General features: G+C 38.3%; 1 protein-coding gene and 1 long non-coding RNA gene across 6 annotated transcripts in view; one reads left to right on the forward strand and one right to left on the reverse strand.

Moving 5' to 3' along the window:
- The first annotated feature begins 547 nt into the window (after positions 1-547).
- Positions 548-24,752, forward strand: part of LOC119869524 — a 39,694-nt gene continuing 15,489 nt past the window's right edge. The window contains exons 1-3 of one of the 5 annotated variants that reach the window (XR_005371564.1): positions 558-581; positions 13,609-13,626; positions 20,507-20,583. This is a non-coding gene — a long non-coding RNA (uncharacterized LOC119869524). Of the gene's footprint in view, positions 582-7,110; positions 7,188-13,546; positions 13,627-16,281; positions 16,333-20,506; positions 20,584-24,752 lie in introns of those variants that run through there. The other 4 variants (XR_005371562.1, XR_005371565.1, XR_005371563.1 and 1 more) reach the window with 4 other exon arrangements.
- LONRF1 (LON peptidase N-terminal domain and ring finger 1) overlaps positions 13,704-24,752 on the reverse strand; it is a 37,001-nt gene continuing 25,952 nt past the window's right edge. The window contains exons 8-12 of the mRNA XM_038560228.1: positions 23,459-23,580; positions 21,019-21,177; positions 20,750-20,912; positions 17,874-18,026; positions 13,704-15,523 (exon numbers count right to left, since the gene is read on the reverse strand). Of these exons, the coding sequence (XP_038416156.1) occupies positions 15,365-15,523; positions 17,874-18,026; positions 20,750-20,912; positions 21,019-21,177; positions 23,459-23,580 (756 nt within the window). The 3' untranslated portion in view covers positions 13,704-15,364. The remainder of the gene's footprint in view (positions 15,524-17,873; positions 18,027-20,749; positions 20,913-21,018; positions 21,178-23,458; positions 23,581-24,752) is intronic.

Below are 24,752 nucleotides of genomic sequence, written 5' to 3' on the forward strand. Positions count from 1 at the left end.
TGCCAGCAATTCTGTTCTTAGAGAAGTCTTCCAAAGATCCCTGCCCTTCCAGGATACTCTCTGAGGTTAGTAAATAAATCTTACCATATACTCCAGGCATCTTTCAAACTGCTGTTTCTATGACATATCAGAGGTCCATTTGTTGTGCAGTCTCTTTAAGGGCAGGAGCTCAGTTTCCACTCACTCTTCTGGCTCTCCAGAGCCACACTCACTAGTTTTTAAAGTTCTGGGTGTTAAGCCTCACTGATTGTAAAAACTCATGAAGTTAGGCATCTCTGGTTTTCAAAGCCAAATGTTATCAGGGATTTGTCTTCTAAATGTGGGTCTCCTGCACTTGGGGTGCTTGCTCTTAGGTCTACTCCTCTCCCTTCTGTGTGCCTACAGCATTCCTGCCTCACATGGACCTTCCTGCAGGTCAGTTTGGCTGCTGACCATGTCTGTGTCCTCCTGCCCTCCTTGATGTGGCCTCTTCTCTACATTTTGCTTTGGAGAATCTTCTGTCAGTCTTTGGGGCATTGTTTACACTGACTGGGTGTTACCTAGGTGACAAGGTGTTATCTAGGTTACCTCCATGTAACAAGGTAAGCCTAGGATCCTCTTCTGCCATTTCCCCTAGTCTTAATTTTGAAAATCTTACCAAGTTGATGGTAACATAAATCATTTATTCTTGTATATCCAGATATCTAGTCATTCTGTACATGCTTATGGAGTAACTAGTATAGGTATAAGGTGCTACAACCATTCAGATATTTTGACTTGGGATGGAAGGATGGGTTTTCCTGTCTACGTGTCTCACATTTACCAGCTAGGCTGAGTGGATTTATAGATAGATATTCTTGGATCCAAAGGCATGATGATTATTTTGAGTACGACCTGCTGATTTATCTCTAAGTTCCTTCCTTTCCTCATGTTTGGCAATTTTATCTCTATCTACAAATTTTCTACCTCTAGCGACTAGAATCAGTTATAATCTGAGAAAGGAAATTTTCAACCAGTTGCAACCATGCTTCCACATGGCTTTTGCATCATAATCCTTGTCAGTCTGAAATGAAGGCTGTAGTAATGTCCTGAGGCCACTATAGCAATGTGCACCACCTTGTTTCCTACAGCTTTGTAGTAAATCTTGAAATCAGGAAGTGTGAGGCCTTCAACCTTTTTTTAACAATTGTTTTTAGCATTTCCATTCATTTTAGCATGGTTTATTCAATTCTTCATAACAAGGGCATCTATATGCCTAAGGAATATTGGTCAGTAGTTTCCTTGTGGTTATTTTTGGCAGCTAGGAATAAAGCTGATTTTTTAAGAAACCTATGAAATAGAGAAAAACTATAACACAATACTGTGAAATGAATTTCTTATCATTGAAGTAGCATTTGAAAAGATTAAAGAACACTTCAGATAAAGACATTAAAAATCAGAGTTAACATGGGGCCTGCATGGTTCAGTGGGTTGGGCATCTGACTCTTGATTTTGGCTCCAGTCATGATCTCAGGGTTGTGAGACAGAGCTCTGCATTAGCCTCCATGCTGATGTGGAGACTATTTGAGATTCCTTTCTCTTAAAAAGAAAAAAAAAAAATCAGCATTAACCTAGGGGCACCTGGGTGGCTCAGTGGTTGAGCATCTGCCTTCGGCTCAGGTCATGATCCTGGGGTCCCGGGATCAAGTCCCCACATCAGGCTCCCCACAGGGAGCCTGCTTCCCCTTCTTCCTGTGTCTCTGTCTCTCTGTGTCTCTCATGAATGAATAAATAAATAAAATCTTAAAAAAAAAAGATTTAAGTGAACATATTGATTGCCTTGCAGAAGAACAAAAACAGCCTAGAGAACTGAAAACAGAGGTAAGGATACAAGAGAAAGTAAGAGATCTAGAAGATAGAGGAAGAACAGTCAATAGAAGAAAATAAGCAAATTATTTTTTTAAATTATATTCAGGAGAACTTTTTAGAAATAAAAAGTCTGAGTCTACATATTGAAAGAGTCCACCATATACCTATGAAAACTGAGGTATAATGTTTGAGTCCTTGACTTACAAACTATTGGCCTCAAATGAACTTTTGTTTTTAAGTTGGAGGCTCCAGGTAAAAATCTAGATCACTTAAAAAAAGAACAAAAGCCAGTCTGGCATTATACTTGCAGCAGATATATATATATTTATGCGTGCGCACACACACACACACACACACACACACACGTCAGCTGTGGTGTCTGGTACTTAGGAGCAGTTTGGTTAATAGCAACTATTGCAACTATTTCAGTTGCCACTTGCCTGTTTGGGGGTTGAGCATTTGACTGCAAGAGATAAGCCACAGGTCTGTTCTAATTCCACTGATGTGGAAATATTCTTGGAACTAAAGGTATGTTTTTCTTTCCCTCCCTGGGTTGCATAAGGAGTTCTTAAAACCTTTCACCTTGCCATTTTGTTTCTTTTTGTCCTTGCTTAGACATGTTCTAGCATGTACTACTGCTCAACAATGATTTACTCTGTATGCTGCTACATCTTTATTTCTTTTCCTTCATACTCAATTTGTTGCTAATAGTAAAATTCACTTCAGTAGCTCCACATACACACACCCTTCCCCTCCCTTCTTCTTCCTCTCTTGTCTTTCCTTCTTTGCCTTTTGGAAATATCTGCTCTGCTTTTGTTTCCTTGGCATATCTTAACTAATTTCAGTGGCACTGGTTTATAATGAATCAAGTGGATTAAAGTTTGGCAATTATTCATTGGGTGCTCAGCAATAAGGGCACTTCAAAGAACACAGAAGCTGGGTAGCCCAGGTGGCTCAGCGGTTCAGCACCTCCTTCAGCCCGGGGTTGATTCTGGAGACCCGGGATTGAGTCCCATGTCAGGCTCCCTGCATGGAGCCTGCTTCTGCCTCTGCCTGTGTCTCTGCCTCTCTCTCTTACTCTCTGTGTCTCTCATAAATAAATAAAATCTTTAAAAAAAGAATACAGAAGCTATTTTAAAAACAGGGCACATAATTGTACAAGATTTTCCTTACTTACATGTTATATACCATTATTCTATTGTTTGCTTTGTTTTAATTTGGATTTCTGCTATTTGAAATGACATGAAGCGATAAGAATATCCTCCGTGAAACTGAGTGAACAATATAAAACATGGAAAAAGTACAATACATAATGGATGTTATAATCAGGACTGGCAGCAATATAGGGCAAAGCAGAAAGTTTATATTGTTTGAGAGATTAGGCATTTGTTTGACAGAAGAGTAATGATTTTTTTTTTTTTCTAGTTCAGCCTTGGAGGACAAGTAGAATTTCACTATCTAGGGTAAAGGAATATAGCTTCTAAGGCAAAGAATCAATGCACAGGGGTGTCAGTGGAGGGTTCTTGGAGACTGTGTCTTAGGAAAGATGTGACAAAATGTAATAAGAGGCTGGGGAGCACCATAGGCTGAAGCAGAGCTAAAGAAGTTAGACTTTATTCTTCCTCTGAAAGCAACCACCAGAAGTTTTCAAGCCAGGGAACGGAATGATTAGATGAGAATTTTGGAAAGATTTTTCTTGAAGTGGTGAAGGTGGCAAGACTATCAGAATAATTAACAAGAAGAAGTGGTCTACCCAGGCAGTCTTCAAACATTTTTGCCTATGAAGTCCCTAAAAAATTTGAAAACTATGCTCCTCTTCACATATTTTAAGTTGAAGTGTTTTAATCATAAATTTTAGTACAAAAAAAGTACAATTTTCAGCTCATAGTAACAAGATTTTAAAATAAAACAGCATAAGACTATTTTAAATGTATTCAATGGAATAAATATGATAGCAATTTGATCTTACCAATAACCAATTGTTAAAAATATATAATTCTCCTTTAATCCTTTCATTGTTTAACTTCCATCCCACTATCCCTCCAAGAATGTTAGTTATATAACATATTTTATGCTTGAAAGTCTCTTATTAATCATGATATATTTTTGCAACAACACACACATACATACATATATATATTGTATGTGCGCATGCCAGACCCAAATCTCTTGAAGCCAGAAATTAAAAATTGAACCACCTACTTGAAATAGTTTTTTTTTTAATTTTTAAATATTTTATTTATTTATTCATGAGAGGCACAGAGAGAGAGAGGCAGAGACACAGGCAGAGGGAGAAGCAGGCTCCATGTAGGGAGCCTGATGTGAGACTCGATTCCGGGACTCCAGAATCAGCCCCTAGGCCGAAGGCAGGCGCCCAACCACTGAGCCACCCAGGTGTCCCTGAAATAGTTTTAATAGAGGCGGTCATATAAGGAGGACAAGTATATCAATGAATTATCCTGCGATATATCCGAATTATATAGTGCAGTTTCTGAATATAACCAAAGTTCGTCTTACACAAGATTCTTGATGTGGCAAAAAGTAATAAATTCAACTTTACATTCTCACTCTGAGGAAGGTAATAGTGTTTGATAATGCTACTTTACTTCCTGAAAATAAATTTTTAAACAGATTTTATTGATTTATTCATGAGAGACACACAGAGGCAGAGACACAGGGAGAAACCAACTCCCCACAGGGAGCCTGATGCAGGACTGGATCCCGGGACTCCAGGATCACACTCTGGGCCAAAGGCAGACGCTCAACTGCTGAGCCATCCAGGCGCCCCTGAAAATAAATTTCTAAGACAGCCAGGGTTGTTTCTGAATTGCATAAGTGGAAAGTCAACCCAAATTCCAGATTCACATTTCTCCACTCTTCTGAATTTCACTTCTTCAGGACTGCTGCAAGCTGCAGAATTGTAGCAAACCCCTGAAAGCAATGACAATTCCCACTCTTCTTTTGTCTTCTAAAATGAGAGTTGAATCTTTGCTGTCTTTCTTGCTTTTGGTCCTCTTTAAGGATAAATCAAAAATTTATTCCGTGAATATCAAATCAAATGGCCAAAGACTGATTTTGGACAATGTCAGATCAGACATTTTTTTATCAATCAATCAATCAATCCCAGGTTGTATAGCCTAGAACATTCTCCACTTAGACACTTCTATATTCCTGCCGTTCCTGAGTATACCTGTTTAATGATTTAATAGAAGTCCATCTTTAGGAGTTCACTGTTATACATTTAGTTATAGTAATAATGGCTATTTCTCATTTGAGTAGCTGCTCTTCTGTTGCATGTTTTATATACATTGTCTCTAATCCCTATTTTGAAAAGGAGGAAACTGAGGTTTATATATGAAAATACCTACCCAAGCCCAAATGGCTATTTTTAAAAAATTTTTTTTTGGAGTTCAATTTGCCAACATTTAGCATAACACCCAGTACTCATCCTGCCAAGTGCCCCCCCTCAGTCCAAATAGCTAGTTAGTAAGGGGGCCTGGACTTAAACTTTGTTCCCCTACTGTTTCTTAAAGTGGTATCCTTTGAAATATAGCCACTTGAAGAATGTGCTACAGTCTATGAAGTTCATGATAGGCTGTAAAAGTGTCAGCCTGAAAAAGTCATTTAACTTTATTTTCTATATTGTTCCCATTACAAAAGAAAAAAGCCGTATTAGAAGAATTCTATGTTTTTAAAAATTAATTTTTAAAATTCCAGTATAATTAACACAGTGATATATTAGTTTCAGGTGTACAACATAGAGATTCAATAATTATATTACTCAGTGCTTATCATGGTAGGTATCTTAATATCCTTCACCTATTTCACCCTCCCCTACCCCCAGCCACCTGCCTTCCGGTTATCATTAGTTTGTTCTCTATAAGTCAAAGTCTGTCTTTTTGTTTGTCCTTTTTTTCTTTGCTCATTTGTTGCTTATATTCCACATATGAGGGAAATCATATGGCATTTGTCTCTGACTTACATCACTTAGCATTACACTCTCTAGATCCACCCATGGTGTTGCAAATGGCAAGATTTCACTTTTTTTTTTCATTGCTGAGCAAAATTCCATTATATATATATAATTGGGTCAACCAAGCAATCATATATATATATCTTATTTATCCATTTATCAATCAATAGACAATAGGGCAATAGGGTTGGTTCTCTATTTTGGCCACTGTAAATAGCCAAATGCTTCAACAAATAGAGAGGTGCACATATATTTTCAAATTAGTGTTTTTGTATCCTTTGGGTAAATACTCAGTAGTGGAATTACTAGATCATATGGTAATCCTATTTTTACTTTTTGGGGAATCCCCATACTCTCTGTCCGCTTCTATTTTTTTTGGAATAGTTTGAAAAGAATAGTTAACTCTTCATTAAATATCTGGCAGTATCTGCCTGTGAAGCAGTATGGTCCTGGACTTTTCTCTGGTTGGAAGTCGTTTACTCATTCAACTTTATTGCCAGTAATTGGTCCATTCAAATTTTCTATTTCTTCCTGCTTCAGTTTTGGGGGGTTATATGTTTCTGGGAATTTATCCATTTCTTCAAGATGGTCCAGTTTGCTATATAATTTTTCATAATCTCTTATAATCCATTGTCTTTCTGTGGTGTTGGCTGTTATTTCTTTCATTTATGATTTCCTTTGAATCCTCATTCTCTTTCTTGTTTTTGATGAGTCTGTCTCAAGGTTTATCTGTTTTATCTTTTAAAGAACCAGCTCCTGGTTTCATTAATTCATTCTATTGGGGTTTTGGGTTTTTTAGTTTTTATTTCACTTCTGCTCTAATCTCTATTATATCTTTCCTTCTACTGGTTTTGGGTTTTGTTATTCTTCATAGAATTATTCTATGAGCTAGCTCCTTTAGGTGTAAGGTTAGTTTGAGATTTTTCTTGCTTCTTGAGGTAGGCCTGTATTGCTATCAACTTCCCTCTTAGAATAGCTTTTGCTGCATCCCAGAGATTTTGGACCATTGTGTTTTCATTTTCATTTGTCTTCATGTGTTTTTTGGAATACTCTGATTGCTTGGTTGACCCATTTACTTTTCAGTAGCATGTTATTTAACCTACATGTATTTGTGTTCATTCAATTTTTTTCTTGTGTTTTATTTCTAGTTTCATTGTGGTTGGAAAAGATGTGTGGCATGTCTTCAGTGTTTTTGAATTTGTTTAGACTTGTTTTGCATCCTAATATGTGATCTATTCTGAAGAATGTTCCCTGTGCACTTGAAAAGAATGTATTCTGCTGTTCTAGGATGGAATGTTCTGAATATATCAGATTCATCTAGTCCAATGCGTCATTCAAAGTTGCTGCTTCCTGGTTGATTTTCTGTTTGGAGGATCTATCCATTGATGTAAGTGAGGTGTTAAAGTGCTTTACTAGTATTATATTACTTATCAATTACTTTCCTTATGTTTGTTAATACGTGCTTTACATATTTGGGTGCTCCCGTATTGGGTGCATAAATATTTACAATAGTTATATCTTCTTGGATAGTTCTCTTCATGATCATGTAGTGTTCTTCATCTCTTGTTACATTCTTTGTAACACAGGTCTGTGTCCTGTGTGAAGTCTTGCTACCCTAGCTTTCTTTTCACTTCCATTTGCATAGTAATTGCTTTTCCATCCTTTTACTTTCAATCTGCAGGTGTCTTTAGGTTTGAAATGAGTTTCTTGTAGGCAGCATGTAGATGAGTTTTGCTTTTGTATCCATTCTGCCCCCCTGTGTCTTTTGATGAAATGTTTAGTTAATCCATCATCTACATTCAAAGTAATTGTTTTTTTTTAGTTGAGAGAAAGCATGAGTGGGTGGTGGGGGGGTGGGTAGGGGCAGATGGAGAGGGAGAGAGAATCTTAGGTGGGCTCCACGCCCAGTGCAGAGCTCTACATGGGGCTCGATCTCACAACCCTGAGATCACGACCTGAGCAGAAATCAGCAGTTGGACACTTAACAAATTGAGCCACAGGCCTCCCTTCTGCCCCAGGTAATTATTGATAGGCTTGTTCTTACTTCCATTTTGTTACTTATTTTAATGATTGTTTTTGTTCTGTTTCTATCTTCCTTTTCTGCTCTTCTTTCATGGTTTGTTGGCTTTCTTTAGTGAGATATTTGTATTCCATTTCTTTATTTTTTGCAATGCTATTACCAGTTGTTTTTTTTTTTTTTTTAATGGTTACCATTAGGTTTACATGTAACATCTTGTGCAGATAGAAATCTATATTAAGTTAGTGGTTATTTAAGTTTGAACACCTTCCAAAAGCATTAAACTTTTATTCCTCTCCTCCCTCTTCCCCTCTCCATTTTAGATATATAGTGCCATACTTTATACCTTTCATTTTGTGAAACCCTTGACTAATTTTTATAGATCTACCTTTTTGCTTTTGCACTTCCTAGTTTTCTTGTTCCTGCTTGGTGGTTTTCCTTTCCACTTAAAGAATAATCTTTTAATTTTCTTTTTGTGAGGCTGGGCTAGTGGTGAAACTTTTTTTTTTTTTTTTTTTTGCCTGGGACACTCTCTTCTATTTTATTTTTTAAAGATTTTATTTATTTGAGAGAGAGCGAGCAAGAGCATACAAGTAGGGGGAGTGGCAGAGGGAGAGGGACAAGCAGACACCCCCCACCCCCCAGCAGAATGCCTGATGCAGGGCTCGATCCCAGGACATTGAGATCATGACCTGAGTAGAGGGTTGATGTTTAACTGATTGAGCCACCCAGGTGCCCCATCTCCTTCTATTAAACGATGGCCTTGCTGGATCTATTATTCTTGGCTGCAGGTTTTTCTCTTTCAGCACTTTGCATATGCTATGCTCTTCTGCTTGCACAGTTTCTACTGTCTTGTGGATCTGGAAAGCTATTTCTTTCTCCAGATTAGGGAAATTTTCAGCTATTCAAATTTTTGGCCCCCCCGTTTATTCCCTCTTCATCTTCTAGGATCTCTATAATGTGTATATTGTTATGCTTCATGGGGTCACTGAGTTCTCTTAGTCTCTTCTCTTGATTCCTTTCCATTACCATATCCTCCAGGTCACTGATCTTTCTGCTTCCCCTAGTCTACTATTCCCTGTAGTGTGTTTTAATTTCAGTTCTTGAGTTCTTCATCTCTGATTGGTTCTTTATTTTCTATTTCTTTGTTGAGGATCTTGCTGAGATCCTCCATTCTTTTCTCAAGTCCAAGGAGTATCTTTATAATCATTACTTTAAATTCTCCATCAGGCATATTCCTTAACTCCACTTCATTTAGGTCTCATGATTTTGTTCTTTCATTTGGGATCTATTCTTCTGTCTCCTTCTTTGTCTAACTCTTCATGTTTGTTTCTCTGTGTTATTTAAGTCAACTATGTCTCCTGCTCTTGAAAGCAGTGGCCATAGGAAGAAGAGGTCTTGCAGTACCCTGCAGGGCAACATTCCACTTGCTAGAACCTGGTACTTCATGGGTGCCTGTGTGTTGCATGTGCCCTACTATTGTGTCTGAGCTGTATTTGACTTCAGTCATCTGCAATGGCTTTCTTTGCCTGTTGTGGGCAGGACTTGGTGCATGTGATATTAATGTGCCAGTTTGGGGCTGCTTTGGGCTTGTGTTGAGTGAGACCAGATGTTTGCCAAAGCCGCAGTAGCACTACACTGTGGAGCTCTTTTCCTGTGTTGTCCCCTGCGAGGTTTTTGTTAGTGGGTGGGGCCTGCAATCAGACCAGATGTCCGCCCCCAACCTATTGCTGGGACAAATGTCAAACTGATGTGTGGTTATTAACCCCCTTCATGTGGCTCAAGTCACTTTAGAGTGGTCTTGGCCCTGTTGGGCTGCTTGTACACTGCCAGGCTTGTGGCCTCATTTTGGGTGGTCTCCTGCTGAGGGTGGGTTAAAGAGGGCAGGCCTGTAGGAAACACAGGAACTGGTTTCACTGTTAGCAAACTAGGCAGAGTGTGTGGGAGCTGTATTGGTTCCTGCAGGTGTCTGGGTATCTAGGATGGGGGGTGGGGGAAGGAAATGGCGTCTGACAGTTCTTTTGTTCTTGGAGAAGTCTCTTAAAGATGCCTGCTCCTCCAGTGCATGTTCTGAAATTAGTAAGTAGATTTCTTTCCTGTATCGCCCCCAACCACCACCCTTTCTTCTTTCAAACTGCTGCTTCTATGCTGTGTCTGTGGATGTTTGTTGTGTTGTCTCTTTAAGGGTGGGGACTCAGTTTCCTATTATACGCCTGATCTTCCAGAGTGGGGTCTGCTGGTTTTTAAAGTTTTAGGTGTTATTCCACTAATTTTATGAACATGTGATGTTAGGTCCTCTGGTTTTCAAAGACAAATGTTAGGGGGATTCCTCTTCTGTGTGGGTCCCCCCAGGCCTAGGGTCCTTGGTGTGGGGTCTGTATTGTTCCCTTTTCTGTGCTTGCAGTGGTCATCCCTCCTTCCCTGGGACAGTCTCATAGGTCAGCTTGGTTCCCGATCTCATCTCTGCTGTTACATGACATCTTTATATTTAGCTTTAGAAAGTTTGTTCTGCCAAACTTTGTCATTTTCTGCATTATTTACAGTAGTTGAGTGTTATCTAGGTGTGTCTGTGGTACAAAGTGAGTTTAGCATCCTCCTACTCCATCTTTCCTGGAAGTCCTGTGGTTACCATGGTTTAACATCTTTATCACCAAAATGGTTTTCACATTTACTTCTCTTCATATTTCCTAATACTGAACAGTGAAAGGACAATGCCAAATACCCTGAGAGGTTTTTTTTTTTTTTTTTTTAAGATATATGCCTATACAATCATTCTTTACTACTACTATTTCCAGCCTCCAAGCTTTTGTGTACTTGAAACAGAACAAAGTTGATCAGTGTAACCGTGATGTTCATAAAGGTTCATGTGGTCACAATTTCAAATAGTAAATCCCAAGAGTAACGTAGCTGTAGGTTGAACAGATTAGGTGGCTGGCCATCCCTCTAAGACCTACAGGATTTCTAAAGAAAATATATTACCTGTTGACCTTATCATTTTCATTTTTACCTAGTATCTTCTACTTTTAAAAACATTTTTTATTTAAGAAAGAGCACAAGGGGCAGGCAGAAAGGAGCAGAAGGAGAGGGACAAGCCGTCTCCCCACTGAGTGGGGAGCCCAATGTGGGGCTCAACCCCAGGGCCCTGGGATCATGACCTGAGCCAAAGGCAGACACTTCAATGACTGAGCCATCCAGGTTCCCATGTCTTCTCTTTAATATACCATGTTAATTGTGGCATAATTATACTTTTGAACTATGCTTTTTCACACAGTCTATTTGTTACCAATAGTAGGCACTGGTTGGTTCTAAGTTTTTGCTGTTCTAGAGACATTAAAAGAATATCATCATTCATGTGGATTCTATTTTCTTGAATTAAGGTACTTCCTCTAAAATTAGACTGGGTCAAAGAATATGACCATTTTAATGATCCTTGATATATACATTGCAACATAACTTTCTAAAAAGATTGTTAGCAATTTACACTGCTTCCAAAAATATATGGCTAAGCTTGATTTGGCCATCTCACAACCTTGGTGAGGTGCTTAAAATCAAGTTCTAATTCCATAGCTGTAAAATGTACTCCCTGTCACGCATAAAGCCTGCTATGTCAGAAAGTCAAGTGAATCATTTCCAGACCCTTCTTTACACATTGACCTTCTTAGATGTTTCATAACTTGATATGGCAATAAGGTCGAACCAGATGCCTAGATTCAAAGTCAGTTTCACCACACATTAGCTGTGTAAATCCTTTGACAATTACTTAACTACTTAGTCTTTCAGTTTTCTCATCTGTACAAGAATGCCTGCCTCACAGGATTTTTCTCTGGATTAAATATGGTCTTACTACATTTTCAAAGTAAGCCTATATTCTTTTCAATACTCTAAATCATGCCCTGCCCCCAAACCCTTACAGATACATTGAATTTTGGTGAACAGACAAAAGCTATTTGGAGGCAGGTCTGCAAGAGAACTCATTTATTAAACTGAGTTATAAAGGTTTTATCTGTAAAAATGCTTAACATTTTGAAAATGTTGGCATTTGAACATTGGTTTATGAAGAAAATTCACACTAGATTCATATCATTGGGCCAGTTCTCTCATTGCAGATCAATGCTAGACAACGGAGTTATTGCTATTCTGTTTGTGCTCAGTCTAAGTTTGCCTTGTTCCCTTTAGATGGATGAATCTGGTCCCTGAGAAAGCAAGTAGATTATTCTTTGTCTTGAAGTCTGAGAAAATTACTTGTACTATTTGCTGCTTCTCTTCCACTCTCAAGACACTTCTAGTAGATGGATGTAAAAATTTTGAATCTATCCTCCATATCCCATACTTAATGGATCTATCATTGTGTTCTGGAAGGGGTCCCAATTCAACCTTCCTCCTCATTAATTCATTGCATTCAGGCAGCCCTGGTGGCACAGCGGTTTAGCACCGCCTGCAGCTCAGGGTGTGATCCTGGAGGCCCAGGATCAAGTCTCACGTCGGGCTCCCAAATTCATTGCATTCATTCTTTTATTTAGCTCACCTACTTATTTTTATGATTCATTCACTGATTCAATGAACTTCTATTGAATGTTTTTGCAGTACCAGGGATGGTCTAAAAACATTTCTTAGATTTCTAGAGCTTTTTTGAAATTAAAAAAAGATAATTTTTCTTTTTTGAATCCTCAAATCTAAAGATACTGATTTTGGTGTCTCATTTAGAGGTTTTCCTCAAATTTCTAGAGTTTGTCTATCTTTGTTGTTTGGAATAACAGTCACAGGAAGCCTGCTTCTGTTGATTGTGGAAGAACACTGGAACGCACTACCACATGAGGTAGATCAGTGGTTTGCTCTTAGTGTGGGGACTTTCCATCCTACTGGGGATCTGTAGCTAATGTTTCATGGGTCTTCTCTTGGCCCAGTGTCCACATTCTGTGATTTGGCTAGAGAACAGCTGCTGTTGCTACCTGTTACTCAGTCCAAGTAGGGAAGAAGCCAAATGATCTACCTTTGTCAGGTATTATCTCCCCACAAAATCCTCTTGAGTTTTCCAAGACCCTCCCCTAGTTGCGATACAGTCTTCCTCTTCTGCAAAGCTGTGTTCTCAGTCTTCTCTATCAAGTCCCGTTCCCATAGCTCAGAAATTCCTCAAAAGCATTTGTCAATTGATGGATTTTTGGTTTCACAATGTCATTAGATTTTTCTTCCTTTTTTTGTGTGTGTCATTTTTGTTGGATTTGGGGAAGAAGGCAAAGTTATTGCTCTAACCATCTTTATGCAGTCTCTCTTTCTAATTGGCACTTATTTCAGTTGAGTGGTCAGCCTATTAAATCTGTCTAAACTGCTAGGCACCAATCATAATACTCATGAGTGGGTTTATGCATGATTGTTATCTCCTGTAAGTGCCATTAGCAAAGCACAAGGAAAGTACTATGGAGTTCAGAGTTTTAGTTGAGTGAAGGTGTTAAGAGTCTCCTTTGACCAGGAAGATATATGGACATGTAGAGTCAGGTGTATTAAGAGCACCAACTAGCTACTTTGACTTGAAATGTTGAACAGGGACTGAATTTAGTCACTTAGAATAATAAGGGTAAGAATCAGACCTTTTTTCCCCTTTCTGGATAAATGTTATGTAAGATGTAGTAGGAAAATAGCTGTCCAGGGATCCATGAAAATCTACTGGACAGAATAATGAACATTCATCACAAAATTAAGGTCAAATGATAAAACTCATGAATTTCCATTAGTATGTATATGTACACAGAGATCATTTAATGCCCATTTGTGTGTCTGCACGCACGTGTCACAGATGAAGATTCAGCACCAGGTAAATCCTACTTCCTATCATATATAGTTTAAGAATTATAGGTTAACTTTGCATGTATATTACTACCCAGACACTACTTAACAGGCATTCAATAGTTTATTATAAGAAAGTTTAACACTCCAGGATTGTTGATAAAGTGCTTTCGGGGAATGGCCCACTCTAGATAAAATTCTCAATTAGCATAATCATGGAGGCAAAGGATGGTTCACTAGGCAGTCATTTCCGAATATATTTTATATAAAAAATCTTCACTGTTAAATGATATATTTATGTTTGGAAAATGCTACCTGGGGAATTGGGTCCTGATGTTTAATCAGGGAGTCTCAAATGGGGGTAAGATGAAGAATTTGGTCTTTATCCTAAAGGGACATGGCTTTTTTAAATGCTGAAAAATCGTACTTTAAAGGATTGTTTTAGGGCCTAAGGCCATGTTAAGACACTGCATTGTTTGGTCAAAAAAATGACCCCAAAAAATAGTTTGAAAACTATAAGCTTATATCTCATGTTACAAAACAGTAAGCAAAACTAATCTCATCTTTATGACACTGACCTAAAATTTAAGAAAAAAATTATTATGAATTTAGCTTTTATTCAAAATTAAATAAGCAAAAGCAAAAGTTTAAGAAACTTTTACAAAGTACTTACATAAAAGAAAGTTAATAGGGACAGTCACAAGTTTGCAACAAATAATTACAAAAGTATCTAGGGCAGCATGAATATAAACCATGTCACAGCATGGTGATCTAATTGTGATATGAATAAGGCATAACTAACATTTGCACCAAGACCAGAATTAAAAAATAAAACATACTTTAAAAGCTTAGTTCTACATTAAGCTTCTTCTCTTCCCCCAGATCCATGATCCTTAATGGATTTATACTATGTAATTTTTTTTAAACAAACACATCATGTCAAACTATAAATTATATAGATGGGCAGTTAATGTGGAAAGTCCCCTAAAATGTACAAACTAACTGGTACTGAATTGAGTTCTCCATTTACCTTTATGTACAATTAAATGTAAACCATAGTTTCACAGTTTTAAGTGTTTTATGAATAGATGCACAGTACCATGGCAGGTTTGCAATTGTTCCTGAAAACTGGCTCTAGGTCCTGCATCCAAAGCCTGTTGGCCACTAGGATGCAAGTATTTACATAAATAAGAAACTGTGTCATAGTCAATGGTCAAGACAGTTCAGCAAGAGCAGTATTTCCAACAAAGAGTGATACTCAATACCATAGTTTACATACTTGTGCAAATAGAAGCATTAGGACAGATTTATCTGAGGCAAATTCAACTCGCAAAAACTTGTATCACTACTGTTGTAAACTTGGGCAATAACCAACCCTCAGCAAGGTCTGCTCTCTATGGCTTTTTTTTTTTTTTTTTTTTTAATTTTAAAGCCAGAGAAAATGCACACACGCGCGCGCACACACACACCCCACATACACACAGTTCTCATTTCGTTTTAGAATATGGTACATAGTGCAACTTCATCACAATGTAGAGGTTTGACACACATTCAGTGCGTGTTTTTCTGTGCAAGTTCTTAGTGGTCTAAGTCCTAGTTGAAGGTATTCATTTGCAGAACCACATGATTCAGGAGGTTGAAGGGAGAAAAAAAAAAGGTTTCATTACATTTCTCAAACCAGCACTGGATGTGCAAAAGGCAGCAGACAATCTGGCCATCAACACAGCCAGATTAGGGTAACTTTAAAGGAAGATCCAAGCAGTTAGTTACTTAGATTGGTCTCTAGAAAAATAAGTCAGTATATGCTGTATCTTTGTCAACCGTTCTTTCAAAGACTTCATTGACAAAACTGACAGCTGGTATCGGGGATCTACAGGAAGAACTGCAAGAAGCCACCAACACCATGCAGGTCCATTAGGGGTTGCCTAAAAATAATCAACAGTTTATAGTATTAATAAAATACACATCTATGTAACCAACAAGCTACTTTTCATTGAGCACTTTACTATGTGTCGGCTCCTACCTCAAATTCTTTTAACAATCATGTAAGGAAGGTTATTATACCCATATAAACCGGGGAAACTGAACACCAGAAATATAAATTGCCTAAGACTGAAACCAGTCCTGACTCTATGGCCAGGACGCTTCCCTCTGCACCGCACCGCCTTAGAGCAGGGTCTCTCAACTTCAGGCCTGTGCCTTCTAGCATGTTCAGCATTATCTCTAGCCTCTATCCAATAAGATGCCAGTAGCAGCACCTCAACTGTGACAGTGAAAAATATCTCCAGTTTCATGAGTGAAGTATTAAATGTGAAGAGACAAACATGAATTGAAGTAGCAAGAGAAAAAGTTGGTGAGCTGTCACTGCCAAATGTGCTACGGAGGCAAAACCATCCTAATTAAATATCAATTAAGTTAAAAATGTCTTCAAAGAACTATGAAATTCTAGGCAACATATAAAAGGTCTCAGCCTCCAGTTTTGCTTGAAAAAATAAACATTGCCAGCAAAGAAGTCCTTCTGATGTTATAAGGGCTATATCTGATGGCTAACGAAAGAACTTGGAATTTATACAGAAGAATTTTTAAGTCACTTCTACTGCACACTGGATTGCTTCTTATTGAACCTGAAACCTGGTTCAAAATGACAAAAACCGCTCCTGAGATCAATGTTGTATCCCTCCAGATTCTTCGAGAGTCAAACCAGAGTTGCTGTATTTTTGGACTATGTTTTCAGGTCAGTATCACTACCACCTCCTTCTTGCATTTCAGAGAGGTCAGAAACATTTCCCAGAATCCCCTCTCTCAGACAGTTCTTGGTTAGACTTGGCAAAGGAGAGGCATACTTCTGTGAGATGTGGAAGTTGGAAGAGAAGAAACCATTGTTCTCCAGAGACTGTTGTAAAGTGTTGGCAGATCCGCAGAGCCTTCCTGAGAATACTTAAGAACCACCTGCTACAGTGTTACAGACTGCTGCTAATAGGTGCCTCCCTGGGATTCCTAAGAATTACAGAAACTTCCCTGCATGTTCTGGAGGAGATGGTGCTTTACTGGTGTCAGGCTGAGAGATCTATGGTGGCAGCTCCCTGTCTCCCATCAGTGATGTCCCTGATCTTCACTCTTGCAGCTCTGCCAACAGCTGTGTCAACTCTACATCCTACAATAAACTTTTCAGCCTGGATTATACAGAGTGGCTGCTTTTGCTTTCATGACCAAATACTGATCTACAATAATAATACTAGAAAGCAAGGGCAGAGGACTGAATAATAAAAGGGGAAGGTGGTGAAAGGAATGTTGAGTTTTTACATTTAAAATTTACTTGCTCAATTTTATGATCAAAGGCTATCTCTATCAAGTTTACTCAGATTCTGGTAGCCTGGATAAAACAAATGTGTGGCAACTAGTCTGTAAGACACACAATGAGTACCCATTTGGAGATGGTCTGATGTTAGTTCAGGTCCAGGTGAAGGATTCAACTGGGAATCAGACAGACTTGGACCATCCTTTGAAAACTAGGATGAGAAGCAGTGTCCATCACAGTGGGATCTATTCTCTCTCCCTCTTCATATATTTATTTATAGCCAATACATTATGAAATCTGCTAACATAACCATGTTATTCAATTCAAAATGCTTAGGCCTAAAAGTTGGTGTTTGGATAGGTCTATCATCAGACTTTTCAGAATGGGGATACTTCTTCTTGTGCATCTTATGGTACCCTACTGCACATGTTTGCTTGCACAGAAAGTGCCTCAGTACTTGAGCAAGACCATCAGAACAATGGTTTCATGAGGAGTGAAGTATGAAATGTGAAAATGAATTGAAGTAGGAAAAAAGGAATTGAATTGAAGAAGGAAAAAAGTTGGAGATGAAAGAAGACTTCTAGAAAGTATATAAAATGATGCATCTCCCAACTGTCAAAGAAGCTGACTGCTCCCAGGCCAACTAGGTCTCTTAATCACGATTTACTAGGTAGTATTATTTTACCAGAATGTTCCACTATTAATTCCTTATCTCTCCTTCGAGCAAATCCTCGGGTAAGGGCTTCTTCCTTCTATGCAATGACGGCTACAGCTACCTCAGCTGATAACTCTGTCCATCCCCTTCCTAGACAAACTGTAGTGGGTACCACTGATCTGGAGACTACGGTCATGATTTTAAAGACAGCAGGGACAAAGGGAATGCTGTGCCAAAGGGGGAAAAAAACTTAAAAATCCACTAATTTGAGTTTATTTAAAAAAAAGTGAGACTTTTGGAAACAATATCAAAGCCATCATACCTGAAGGTTTTCCTCCCTCCCAGGCATTGAGCCAAAGTGTTGAAGAATTTGGCTTCGAAATCTGTCTCTTAAATTCTGAAACCAGCTGCAGGCTTGTGAGTATACCAAATCATGAAGCTGTCTGAGATTCTTGATCTCTTCTTCATTCTCAACCTAGAAGGTACAATAGTCAGTAAGACTTGTGTCTATCTAGTCTTCCTACCCATTACCACTAGCCTTATAGAAATGAAAAAATAATTTTAAAATAGGCAATACCTATTTCATTGCTGGATCAGAGTATTATGCAATACATATTATGTACTTCTGCCTCACACAGTGCCAATGGCCAGACTGAAACATCAGCTGAGCACCCCACCTTGGCGGTGGAGCAATGTAATACTGCAGAACCCTACCACCAGCCCCCAACTGAGAGCAGTACCACTGAGAGTGAATTCTTGGGTAAAGGTCTACATGAATTTGGAATTCCTTTTTGTCTTTATGGATTAATGGCTTTTGAAAACAGTGAACAAAAAAGAATATAGCTGCTACAATAAAAGGGAAAACGGGGGAAGTTTAACGCAGAGATAACATGGCAGAAAGCATTAACAGGATGGAGAATAAGCATAATTACACCTTTTAGCAAGGAACCGGGTCAAAACAACAAGAAACTAAAGCCAGTATATCAAAAGATAGAGAATAAATTATGCCACGATGAACTGCTTGCTGTTAAGGCCAAGGCTGTGGCTACTTCCTGAATCCCTCAGACTACTGGATCACTAAACTGCAAACACAAAATTGAATGCATCAGTCTTACAGTCTAAGATCCAAAAGGAGTAGCTTCACAGAGCACAGGAGAGAAAATGGGAGCATTAACACATCCATCTTACATTGATTTCTTTAGCACACACTTCTATACCACTTGCTACGTGCCAGGGAGTGCTCTATTTCACATACATTAACTCATCTGAACAAATACCAGCCCTGACTCAGCCTTTCATACTTCAAGAATGACTCACCATAAAAAACAACAAAGGAACTCTGAAAACATTTTATTTTTGAAAGATTTGAAATGAAAAAACTAAAAAGCACTTGCTTTTTGCATAATGTGAATGTACTTAATGCCTCTGAACTGTAGACTTAAAAATGATTAAACTGGTAAATTATGTTAATAAAAAGGTAGAGAGAAGCCATACAGTTGAAGAATTCTGCTTTTGGAATGACTACACAAGATTCAGTCCCCTGCTACCACACATTGGTCTTGATATAAGCTAGAAATAAACTTGTGACTTGTTAAAACTATTAAAAAAGAAAACTGCTACTTTGCACCCTTACAAAATTCAAGGAAACAAACCACGAGCTCTAGAAAACAAGGAATGACAAAAATGATAAGTGCCTGAGATGGAAAAAGGAGCTGGCTAAAAAGCAAGCCGAACTTTAAATCTTCATTAGAAATCACAGAAAATAGAATTACTACACTAAGGAAAAAAAGAAAAGATTTTGCTATAAGAAACAAATTTGAGAGGCTCTTCCAGAAGAGACATCATTATATAGATGAGGCATTAAGACCAGGAAAAATTATTAGACATTCCTAAGATTACAAAGACAACTGTTTCTAAACATCAAATCTATAATGCTTTCAATATGCTATTCTGTTGTCCCATATTTACATTTAATCATATGACTGGCCATACACTCAAGGGATTTTGTCATCAAATCCAAATGTGAAGATGTAAGCTTACAAAAAGCTAAAATGAGGCATTACTTTTACGAAGAATATTGCCTTTAGCAAATGATTCTATTAACCAAGCATGCCTGAGGCACAGACAGTATCATATCAAAATTTAAACTCACACAATCTGTTTGGCCCATTGCACAAAGAAAAGTGTCCCCATGGCATCTTAATAATAGGATAGGCAATATCAGACTAATCGAGTTTACCAGAGAGGCAATTATGGCATAATGATAAAGCACAGCACTTGGGAGCCAGAGAGCTAGCTTTAAGTCATTTTCATTACTCTACCTAAAGGATCTTAGGCAAATTAACACTTTTTTGTTTTTTTACCTTCCCTCATCTGCTGAGTTTTGAAAATTCAATGAGCTAATGTTTACAGAAATGCCTAATGCCAATATTCAGTAAGCAAATAAAAGGAAAGGCCCAAATAAGTCAGTGAACAGCAAAAGCATAAGATCAATGGTTTTATAATGCCCTTCCAAAGGAAACTGCCTTTAATTTGATATTGATAGCATCACAAATCCTTTTTCTGGTACTCAAACTAATCACAGATGGTGATTAGATACTGGAAACATCAAAAAGGCCACATAACCCTGTCCACGAAGATTATCACAATAAGCCTCCCTAGGTAAGCGGTCACCAACAAGTATGGTGATGGTATTTTCTCTGTGATGCCCTGGATTTTGAACACATCCCCCAACTGTGTCTCTTTTATCATTAAGGTTATGTCAGACACATATATAACAGTTTTTAAAGGATTTTATGTGTTTTCCTTTATATCACACTTAAATCTGATGATATTAGTTTTGATGATCAACTTTAATTAAAAAGGGCAGAGATTAGCAGCTCTCATAACTCAGATGGATTGAAAGTTCAATTAACTGCTGTTGTTAAGTGCTCACAGTGTCCACCTACATTCCAGGCACCATGCTGGTTGTGGAGCTTGTAGAAATGAAGATGATCTACGTTCTGGATACCCAAGTTCTCCTGGAACTCTCAGTAAGTAAGAGCAAGATAAGAAAAAGGTAACTTGGAGCTAATTTGTATTGTCTATCTTCTGATAGAAGAACCGTTTTATGTGCCTGGAAAAAGATCAGCCTGTATGCCTGTACAGTGCCTAGGGTAGAGTATACCAAGGTGGGCTAAAAAAAGCATTTTTTAATACCTTAACATCTTCCAGATATTCAATGTCTGCAGTGCAATATCCATCTTTCATTCCTCTTTTTAAAACCCTAAACCGCTTTCCTCCAACTGTATCAACCACAGACCTTCCATCAGGTAAGAAATGTACATTCCTAATTTGTAACATACAACCATAATCTGCAAAACTAAAAGAAAAATTCTGATTAATAAAGTTCAAGCAACAAGCATGCAAGTTCTCAAAATTCAAAGCAAGTTCTAACATAAAAATATTCATGTACCAAAAAAGCATACCTATTTTGTGTATCGCTGACACACATCCCAAACTGTTTAGTTCCAGTTTGTATACTTCTTCGAATCATCAATCTGTATCTTGGCTCAAATACATGAAGAGGGCAAGGCACAGTGGGGTAGGCCATAGTGCAAACAAATATTGGAACATTCTTGGTCAAGCTGAAAAAGAAAAAAGTTTCATTATCACACATCAGAACATAAAACAAAAATGAAGTCTGCAACACTGATAAATTAATATAAAAAGTCGGCAAAAATAAAAGTCATCTTATTTAGAGCTAAGATTTAGAATCAACATCTCCTTCATTAAGCTCACACAGATGCAATGCTAATACTAAGTCTGTGATCCTTTTATAAAAGTAAATCTGAATTTAAGATACCAGGTTATCATACAGAGCTAAATTATCTTTACAGATAAGAAGTAGTGTTAGTATTATGTATTAAGAACCTGTTTAAAATATTTGTAACATAACAGTTAACCTTTTATCCATAAAATACTCTTACTTATAGATAAGAAAAAATGAACTCCCACAGTCAAGAGCAAATTGTTAAGCTTCTTTGTAGGGCATTAAAGTATTTTCAAATGCACTATCAAAAACAGATAACTTGGTAACTTTTTCTTCTGCTAATTAGAGAATATTTCTCACTGCCAGATTGCCAGGAAATAAGGATAAAGGCAACGCCCGGTTCTGGCAAGGGTATGGGGGAAAATCTGGCAATGCAGAGGGCAATTTGAAACAGAACCATGCTGAAGAAAAATTCGACTACGTGCGTCAAAAACTTTAAAAAGTTCGTATCTTTTGAACTCCTAGAAATAATCCTCCAAGGATGTTTACTGTAACACTGACATAACCATAAAATGAAATACCGTATTTTCATGAAAAGATATACACTTGTTGACTTGGGAAAAAATGAGATTATAGACCAATATGAATAAAATGATCCCATTTTTGTTTAAAGTGTATTTATAGATATTAAAATCTGGAAGGAGATGTGCCAAAATGCCCACATTGATTCCTTCTGGGTTATAGATTATGGCCCCTCACCCTGCTCATTTATAATATTTTCTAGTTTTTCTTCAAAAAGACATATGTAAAAGTAGTATTTAATAACACAAATGCTAGTTCCTCTTTTAAAAATGTGTATTCTACTATCACTGAGCACTCTACATGTCAACATAAGAACTGATAGAAAACCAAACAGTATATCTATTAGCAAAACTTTTTAAGTACCAGGGGATGAGCTATCCTTAAAAAAAAAAAAAAAAAAAAAGCCTGTTAGTAAGCAGCAAGACTCTCTCAAGCAACTGGGCATCACGCTCAGCCCCCCTCACATTACTACTCCATCTATTATTTGCAGATTCCACCCTTCTGCAGAGTCTCTATTTTTCAGATTTCAGAAGTAAATCTACTGCTTTCTTATATCCAGGCTTTTTGTAGTGTTGATCAAAAAGGTTCATAATCTTCCTATCAGAATATTTTCTATCATAAGATCACAGTGAGTTCCATTGAAGACAAATCAGTATCGGCTTCAGTCAAGAGAAGATTGGAAAGCATTCTACTGAAGGCCACTGGCCCCGTGAAAGACAGTTGGTGGACATGTATTAAGCTTGCAAGCACAATTTTTTCTTAGTAAGAAAAAATAATGGAGACAAAAAAAAAAAAAAAAACAACAAAAACCAGCATGTAAGATTTGCAATTCTGTCCTTTAGTGTGTCCAGTTAAAAGAAAGTGGGCAAAAGAAAAGTTAAGAAATGAAATACCTACGTAAGAAATTTAAAGAGATTCGTGTAGCTGGAGCAAGAGGGAAAGACACGAAGGTTAAAGAAGGGAAGAAAAAGACAAGGAAGAAAGAATACAGAGCAGCAAAAGCAAGTCCAACCTACCCATCCCCACCTAGCCACTGGGTGCTCACCCTTCAGAGTGGTCTGTACCACTATTGCCCAAGTTACCTCCTGGCACTAAATCTACCATTCAATAATCTTCACTAATTGAGAATTTGGCCCCTAAGTCACTCCTTCCGATTTCAGGCTCAGGCCTCAAGGGCCCACCTGCTTCCCAAGCTCTAATTGGCTGATGCACCTGCCAATCTGGGCCATTTCTCCTCAACCCTCCTCCTGCCCTGCCAGGTACCTGAGGCTTCCCTTCCCAGTTCCACTGCCTGATGTCACTGCAGGAAATCCCTCCTCCTCCGCCTAAAAGCCTGCTAACGGGGTGAAGAGCTGAGTCGGCAACCCCCAGTGGAACATCTGGAAGTTACTAAAGAAACTTTTAAAAAAAACTTCTGTCTGTTGAGGAGAGGGGGGAGCTGACCAGTTATTTGTTTAAAATACGCCTTTGGCTAGACTGGGTTGAACTGCAGACAGGATCCAGCTTGCTGGGAGGAGGTCGCCTTACTGTGTCAAAGGGTGGGGATTACATTAACTTTATGAGAAGAAACTTACTGTGAGAGCTCAGCAGTTTCTTCATCATATATTTTTTTTCTCTCAGACAGCTCATCAGGCAGATACTTCACTATCAATTCTTCCAACAGCTGTGTGACACAGTACCTCCTATCTGCTAGATACTAAAAGACAATATTATTTACATTCCAGTACTTTTCCTATGGTATAAAACAGGCAAAACAGTTGAACTGAATAGAGTAAAGCCTTTATTACATATTTATACAGTCAATTCTGAATTAAGGGGTGAGGGGGGGAACATGACAACAGATGGTGCTAAACAGGTCAACCTGTCCAGGCTGTGCTGAGACCAATAAAGGTACACGGTTGCAGTGGAAACCGTGCCCTATACAGAAGACCCTTGTCTGGCTGTGGCCACGAATCCTCTATTAGCAGCACTCAGGCCTGCCCTGCCCTCTCCCACACCAAAGGCCAACTTCTATCGGGCAGCTTCTGGGTACTTCAAACTAGCATTTTAACTGAGAAACAAAAATAAGCTAATAAAATAAAGGCAAGTGCCTTATTTAAGAAAAGCAAAACTATTCCCTTTCTTGTTCCATTTCAGTGGCAGAGTTTCCAGATAATTTTTCTTTCAGATTTTTGCTTCCCTCATCACCTACTATCAATCACTCAGACCCTCAGCGAGAGGTTGTGTCCCTCTCCATATAAAATGGTGCATTTGTACTGCTCCCTCAATACTCTGCAAAACTGCCACTCACACATTTCTGTCATTCTCTAGTAACTGCTAAAAGCCGTGCCTCTCTCCCTCCTGCTATGAGAAGCCTGCCTATCCTGCAAGGCTTGGCTACATCTTTACCTTTTTCGTGAAGTCTGCCTTAATTATCTTTCTGGCTCGCAAGAAGCCCATTTCTACCGCCTTTACCACATAAAAGGCAGTTACCACACCCTGCACCGTATTCATTACATGGACAAGGAGACATTATATTTCTGTAGATAAGTTTAAAAACTGCCTAAGGCCAGGGACCGGGTCAGAGGGTGTGTACAGGATTTTCGAACACAAAAATGACCAATATAAATTTCATAAAAGTAGTGAGGAATGACTTTTGGGAGACAATCACAAGATACAGAGAAGCCATACTTTTAAAATCTGCAGATGTAGCAAAAATAAGGGTTTGTCATTATCCAATGAAGAACAGAGGAGGAGGAGGGAATGTGGGAGGTTGGGAAACGGGTAACAGTAGTGGTTTTCAAACTTCAGCACGAATCAGGGCTTGTTAAAATGCAGATTGCTGAGCCCTAGCCCACAGAGTTTCTGATTTAGTGGCTGTGGAGTGTA

The sequence above is a fragment of the Canis lupus genome, chromosome 16 (genome assembly GCF_011100685.1).
Source record: "Canis lupus familiaris isolate Mischka breed German Shepherd chromosome 16, alternate assembly UU_Cfam_GSD_1.0, whole genome shotgun sequence".
Taxonomy (NCBI): domain Eukaryota; kingdom Metazoa; phylum Chordata; class Mammalia; order Carnivora; family Canidae; genus Canis; species Canis lupus.